The sequence below is a fragment of the Octopus bimaculoides genome, chromosome 19, assembly GCF_001194135.2.
Source record: "Octopus bimaculoides isolate UCB-OBI-ISO-001 chromosome 19, ASM119413v2, whole genome shotgun sequence".
NCBI lineage: Eukaryota > Metazoa > Mollusca > Cephalopoda > Octopoda > Octopodidae > Octopus > Octopus bimaculoides.
Window position 1 is genome coordinate 2,460,213 of NC_068999.1, and position 7,731 is coordinate 2,467,943.

The window sequence follows — 7,731 nt, forward strand, 5'->3', positions numbered from 1 at the left end:
ATATGTAGTGGATCTTGCATGCATGAAGTGGATTCGATCCACCATAGCCAAATTTAAATCAACACTGCAACAGAACTTTTCCCACGGTGGAACGATGGTTTTTCTCTGACTGCAGTTTTACATTTTCCAGATGCCTTTAGGTAGGCCGAAATAATGTCTTCACCACTTGACCCTTATAAAACCCAGAATAGAGATAAGAAGACCACCAACTAAATCTATTGTTCTCAATGATATCTCTATCCTTCTGGACAGTTATAAAAGCAAGAACACCCTAAGCAAAAATCAGTTAGTCACTTCAGTGTGACAACTCAGTGAGAACGAAGCCTGGTTGACCAGCTAGAACCTTGGTCAGAGGGAGAAACGAAGTTTACTGTCAGCAACAGAGAGACAACGTCTCACAACCCTACAACTCTCACTAGCTATAATTCTGTTCTCTTACAACATCATTCTATCTCTCTCTGTAATTACTACTAAACAATGAAGAGAACACAAACGCATGCTTTTGGATCTATCATAACCTGCCCGTCGAGGCAAGGTATTGTAACGCAACGGTAAATATTTCCTTAAAACTTCATGCATTGTTCATCTTTCACATCCTTCAACTTGCCGTTATAACAACAAATTCTTATCATCACAGCTGCTGACTCCGACATTTCATAGTGTTAGTGTTTACCTAATCAACTTTACCCGTTACAATTGGTAACTACACTAATTAAAGCCTAACCGTTACATATATACTCTTTTACTTGTTTCAGTCATTTGACTGCGGCCATGCTGGAGCACCGCCTTTAGTCGAGCAAATCGACCCCAGGACCTATTCTTTGTAAGCCTAGTACTTATTTTATCGAACTCTTTTGCCGAACCGCTAAGTTACACCCCTACATGGTCATTAGACCTGCCAGAGATAGTATCCAAATCACCCTCAAATCACCCTGCCTTGGGTCTTAATCTACTGTTTTAGATTTAAAAAAAAAATTATAAAAAGATACATCTGATAATACTTTCCTCTCTATGCGCAAGGCCTGAAATTTTTGGGGAAAGACGCTAACCGATTACATCGACCGCAGTGTTCAACTGGTACTTATTTTATCGATCTTGTAAAGCAAAGTCGACCTCGGCGGAATTTGAACTCAGCAAATCCGGACGAATTACAACTTAGCATTTTGGTCTGCTGGATCGCTGTTTTAAGGCTTTGCATAATGAACTGCTAGACACATAGTCATGAAGAACAAAAGCTAGCATATTCGATAACAACTTTACCGTTACATAATAATACAATCAATAGAAAAGAAAAATATCCACGTCCCTTCTACCTATTTCAGACCCGAGTCTTTCGTTCTCCCCTTTATCGCCCCACCCACAATTAATGTCTCCCCCACCCTCCAAACACTTAAGTCTCGTAGTTTTCTCGCGAGATTTCTTCTAGTCACCGACCAAACATTTTCTGTTAGAAACATGTCTGCTGTACTGAAGCTTGTTCGTCTTCGATCAAACAACTTCACAACACCTGCTTTCCGCGTAAGTAACACCACATATTTTGTTTTTAGCATTTCTCGCCATAACCTAATTAATATTTCATTATATTTATTTCATTTTTTTTTTCATATTGCAAGCTTGCGAGCTTTGCGGTATTTGTTCCGACTCTTTAGTCTCTGAGTTCGAATCCCGCCGAGGTCAACTTAGCTTTGCCGCCTCCCGGGGTCGATGTTATCAACTAACCACTCTCCTCTCAAAATTGTTCATCTTGTGTCCAAACCAGAAACCATCACATTGGTTATAGTCCTTATATTTATACATTCATTTTAGATTCTTTCAATAACTATTCATGAGATCAATTAAATTCATGTAATCAATTAAATTCATGTAATTAATTAAATTCTAACAAATGAGCACATGATAACAGTAACCGTAAAGATAAGGTTACTCCCTGCCAGCTGCTAAATTTGTAACCGGGGTATCGATTTCCAATTGAAATCAATTTCGTGCCATGCCTTCGCATGGGTAACATCGGAATATAAAATATCAGTTTCACTTTCTCAAACTTTATCTTGTAATTAATTTGTTCGGCAGCGGCAGGTTTGTTATAGTGGATATGTAAACACGCATATCTGGTGAGGCTGTCTCGGTGTCATATATATATATTTTTTTTTGTGTATATATATATATATATATATATATATATATATATATATACACACATATATATATCGTGTGTGGGAACTGACGATACGCCATAAAGCTAAACCCTTTATGGACGGGAAACCTAAGGTAACCCCATAAACCGGCCCTCTCCATTTTTAATATTATATATATTCGATTAATTAACCGTTAGCAATCTCGTTTGCATGAAATTGAATAATCTGTCTTACATTATATCGATAGAAAAAAAATGAAAAATTATTTTCGTATTTTAATTCATTAAAAAAAAATATATATATTGGACTAAATTTCTGTTATTTTTCTCCCACGAGACAACGTCTAGGCTAGAAACACACACACACACACACACACACACATATCAAATTACAATCACCTCTCTTACTGAATAACACAAAACAACTGGAAACTGTCTGATATCTGAATCTCAATCGCAAAAACCTTTTGTTGCCAATAAACAAAATCATTTTAAGGCATCTCATCATATCGATTCTCTTTTTTTTTCTTTTTACCTTTTGCTGTAAATTGGAAGAAAATAATACAAAAAGCATGCAACATTATGTTTATGATGTAAAGCTATCAGTGTCTGCGTTGGTTCTTTAACCTTTAGAGTTCAAATCCCGCCCAGCAAGATGTTTTATGTTCGTCTTTCGTTTCCAATTAAAAGGGTAGGTCAGGTGGGGCGATCTGAGCGGCTTTATCAATGACATTCTCGAATCGACCATCACCGTCTTGTTTTCAGACTTCATCTGTGTTAACGTGTCCTTCCTTTCTTCCTGTAGGTTGTCGATGTTGTTTAGCTGCAAATCGGCCTCGATTGAGCAGACCTATGGTCAAAGATGTTTTAGTCATGACCAACTCCTCTTTTATATATATATATATATATATATGTTTAGTTTTATAAGAGGGAAGGTTGTGAAATTTCGTAGGAATATTTGGCTGCTATTTCTAGGAAGTCATAAAGGTTGATCGATGTCAAATCATTTGTTTAGCCCCAGTTTAGTTCCGATCGACCACATTTATGATAAAAGATGTAATAGCTGCAACCATCCACCCCGTTCCCTCCTCCCAAACATTCTTGACGCAAGCGCTATTTCGTCTGTCTTTACGTTCTGAGTTCAAATTCCGTCGAGGTCGACTTTGCCTTTCATCCTTTCGCGGGGCGATAAATTAAGTACCAATTTCGTACTCGGGCCAATCCCCCCAAATTTCGGGCTATGTGCCTAGAATAAAAACAAAAATATTTATTATATATATATATATATATATATATAATAAATATTATTGGGGCTTGTGGGTGATCTTGGAGAATAACGTACTATTTTCAGTTTCGGAATTTCGGAAAAATAGTTTTTAATTTTCGATAGATAGAAATGGATGAGTATATATATGGTATTCTTTCGATATGACTCGACAAAATCACATGTGTACCTCCCTTCCTAATTTTGTGTGTATTTGTATACATACAGTGGTTTTCGGTGGTGGAGACTAATTGGCAGACAATCAAGAAACTCATGTTTTTTTATAATGGGAAGCGTGACCTCGACATTAACAGCCGTTATCGCTCGAGTGTTGGGGTCGATTTAATCGGCTCTAGGCAACCTACAAAATTAGAGACCTTGTGCTTATAAATTGTTATTGTCAAGCACGATCTCTTTACGATAACCTCAGTAGCATTGTTCCAGTTTCATCTTATATGAGAGTAAATAAGACACCTTGGATGCAAATTTTACTAACGAAAACACAGACACGGAACGAAACATTTGTAGGTCATGTTGTGATGTATCAATTACAATGTTTCCTTCAAACAATCGATATAGCAGCACATAAATATAAGATAAAGAATATAGACAAATGCACACAATGGTTAATATGTTTAATGTGAAAACCCCGTGGTTCTGGATTTGATGCTAGTGTACTGCGCGACACGTTGGGTAGGTGTCTTCTAGAACTGAAAACAGAATTAAATTAATTGATCTAGGGGAAATAACTCAAATGAACCAACGGAATATGGTTATGAGCGACTAATAGTTTCATACATTGAAGATATTATCTAGGCATAACTATATACTATGAACATCAAGCGATATTTATCTCTCACCAGATGGAGTACTTGCTTTGTTGATCTTACCTTAACAGAAAAGTAAACTTTTCAACACGTGATTTTCTACAGCAAATTTATAACTTGTATAGCCTATACAAGTTACGACATGTATATGCCATGTGCACAGAACTTAAAGACTAGTTGGAGACACCCGGCGTGTTGTAAAACCTGCCTAGATAATATCTTCGATGTATGAAACTATTAGTAGCTCGTAATTATATACTGTGTACAATACACGATATTTATCTCTCACCAGATGGAGTACTTATTTTGTTGATTTTTACCTCAACGGGAAAATAAACTACTTAGCTAAGTTTCGGCCAGAATTGGCCCAGGCCATATCTAACTTAATAGCAGCACCAGGAAAAGACATTTAATGTTGTTTCATATTAATCATTCTTTGGGAACCGTAGCCCTTTCGATTATTCCTGAAAGGTCTCTTAGGTCTCTTATTCATCAAAGGTCTCTTAGGTCTCTTATTAAAACATTCTATTTTCCTCTCTTAACTTTTTCAGTTTTCAAAGAGACACTGCACCACAGGGAAAGGACGTAAGCTATGTATATTTCACACTCCTGTGGCACTCAAAAATGGCTGCTTGCGACATCACTTAAATTACAGCCATATGAACCAATCTAAGAGAGCTTTCCATCTTTCAGCAGGTAAAAAAATTTCTCTTCATTTTAGTTCAATCCTTTCGTTTTTTAATTTCAATTCTGTTTTTGATGCCATCTCACCGTATCACTGGATGACGGTGGTGATGACGTGTTTAGCCCTGGGGTATCGCTCTCATCAAACATGCTCAGGCAATGATCATTCTGTATTTGTCCCAAGTGTAATGTATCCAGAATTACATGATCCTGGATGCAGTAGTTTTTCTTTCTTTTTTTTTTTTGTGTTTTGAAGGATGATAAAGTGCTATTTGAGGGAAATTTGGCTATTGTTCCTAGTAGGTCAACTAAGCATATAGAGTCTCTCTCTCTGACTCATTGTATAGTGTGGTTTGTAAGGTGTTATCATGTGGTAGATCCCATTGTGTAGTATGAGTCAAGAAAGCAGAATTTTGAAGGCTGACTAATAATGCTTAGTGGGAGGATTTGGTAGATGGAAAATGAGGCAGAAGCTCATCACGTGTGTGTGTGTGTGGTAGGGGTGCAAGGCCTACTGGACCATGCTTGATCGTTGAGGTTCTTGCAACCCAAGCAAAATTTCTTGAACCATCTGGGTACTGTACTGTGATCACCTGCACGCTACAAATGTTTTGGTTGCCTCCATGGTGTTATGGCTGAGTTTGAACTTGTAAAGCATAAATTCCTGAACCAGACTACATTGTATGTTCATCTGTGTGACTTTCCGATCATGGAGTGAAGCAACATACAAAGTGTCAGTGCACCACCCACTGTTACAATACAACCAACCTCAACAGGTGCCTTCCACAGCTTCAACTTCTGAAGTCACGTGTGACACTCATGCCACAAACTAGCACATATGCAAACTATTGCAAAACTTTTGGCTTGCCTCAATAATAAAAATCGTTTCAGACAGATTGTTGTTAATAAAATACTTTTGTGTGTTTTTTATGCCAACAGCTAGATGTGGAGAAATTGTACAGTTTACCTTGGCAGATATTGGTGAAGGAATAAAAGAGGTTAACATAAAGGAATGGTAGGTTTCCATTATTTTTTTTTTCCCTTCTCACTGTCCAACTATTTTTTGAAGACATTAGTTTTTTTGTTGTTATTTGCTATTTTTTCCCATGACTGTTTTGATACCGATGTAACTGAGACTGCCCCAGGTTCTGTGAAACAAACTTCCTGTTAATTCTTTTGATACCTGAGACTGACCCCTGTTTCTATGGCACAAACTTCCTCTTTTAGCCCTTTTGACACTGACCCATCTGACACCCGGTTCTATGATGCATTCTTCCTGTTTTAAAGTGATATAAATTAAAACCTTCCAACTAAATCTCAAAGGTGCATGGCTTAGTGGCTAGAGTATAAGGTCATGGTTTCAATTCCCGGGCTAGGCAGTGCATTGTGTCCTTGAGCAAGATACTTCATTTGCTGTTGCTCCAGTCCACTCAACTGGCAAAAAGGAGTGACCCTACAATGGACTGGCATCCTGTTTAGGGGGAATCTTCTGATCTTGGCTACTTATGGACCTCAGAAACCCAAAACAGGAATGTCCAGCTGTTGATGATAATGATGATAGTGGTGATGACAGTGGCATTGGTCATCATCATCATCATCATCATCATCATCATCTCCCATTAATTTATGTTCCAAACACCAGCTTAGTAATGACAAAGTTATTTCACTAAACACATTTTGTTGTTTGTGTGACACCTCTTTCTACAGTCCTGGCTCAACTGCAAACCCAGTTTGGGTGTTTGGCATCTGGAATATTGTCAAGCACTCACTGCACTCGAACAGTTGGATAATTTGGTCAGTGATATGTCGACCCTTGCATTTTATAAGAGGGTAAAAGTGAGGATAGCCAGAGAGTGATTCTGGGTGTCGATGAGGACTGTTTGGATAGTCTTTTCTTGGAGACTTTCAGGTGGGGGATTGCATCACAGTTAAATACTGGGATCAAGAGTACCAGCTACTCCCCCTCCCCTCAAAATGCTAGTCCTGTTGACCAAGTCAGAAACCAATTAAGTGGTCACATAACAGAAATATCAATGTGTTTGCAGGTTTATCAATATTGGTGATCAAGTAGCTCAGTTTGACAGTATATGTGAAGTACAGAGTGACAAGGCATCAGTGACAATCACCAGCCGTTATGATGGTATTGTACGGCGCCTTTACTACAACATCGATGACATAGCGAAGGTTGGAGCTCCTTTGGTGGATATAGAACTGCTAGGAGACACCGAAACGGAAGAACAAGTGGATACTTTTGATGAAGAAGACAGCAAGTCTGAAGAACAGATTCGTGGAAAGCTTCAAGTGATGAAATCTTTGGCAACTCCAGCTGTGAGAAGGATTTCCATAGAGAAGAAGGTAATTCCTTTGTCCTTGTTTTTCCCCTCTTTTTCCTTCATTCTTCCATTTTTTCATTTTCTCTCTTTCTTTTTTTCCCTCTTCTTCCTTTTTCGACTTTCTTCTTCCTTCTTTCTTCTGTCCTCGTCTTCTTTCTTCCACTTTTCATTTCTTATTCTCTTATTCTTTCTAGAACATTATTAAGAAATATATTTAATTTTTTTCCCATACTTGCACAAAGTTGTTTTAGGGTTAATGATTTCTTTTTTTTCTTACCTGCACAGATTCCATTAAGTTCTGTGATAGGAACTGGAAAAGATGGTAGGATTCTTAAAGAAGATATTTTGCGTCATATTGAAAATCTGACAAGAACTCCACCTGGTATGTTTCACTGTATACATATATATATATATATATATATATATATATATACACACACACACACACACACACACACACACACACACACACACACACACACACACACA

The 7,731-nt window shown here is 37.7% G+C and overlaps 1 protein-coding gene across 2 annotated transcripts in view; it reads left to right on the forward strand.

The window, feature by feature from the left end:
- The first annotated feature begins 1,251 nt into the window (after positions 1 to 1,251).
- LOC106880374 (lipoamide acyltransferase component of branched-chain alpha-keto acid dehydrogenase complex, mitochondrial) overlaps positions 1,252 to 7,731 on the forward strand; it is a 13,513-nt gene continuing 7,033 nt past the window's right edge. Inside the window, exons 1-5 of one of the 2 annotated variants that reach the window (XM_014930259.2) lie at positions 1,252 to 1,518; positions 4,777 to 4,921; positions 5,849 to 5,924; positions 6,955 to 7,264; positions 7,528 to 7,624. In XM_014930259.2, the coding sequence (XP_014785745.1) occupies positions 1,456 to 1,518; positions 4,777 to 4,921; positions 5,849 to 5,924; positions 6,955 to 7,264; positions 7,528 to 7,624 (691 nt within the window). In that variant the 5' untranslated portion in view covers positions 1,252 to 1,455. Of the gene's footprint in view, positions 1,519 to 3,979; positions 4,092 to 4,776; positions 4,922 to 5,848; positions 5,925 to 6,954; positions 7,265 to 7,527; positions 7,625 to 7,731 lie in introns of those variants that run through there. The other variant, XM_052974865.1, reaches the window with a different exon arrangement.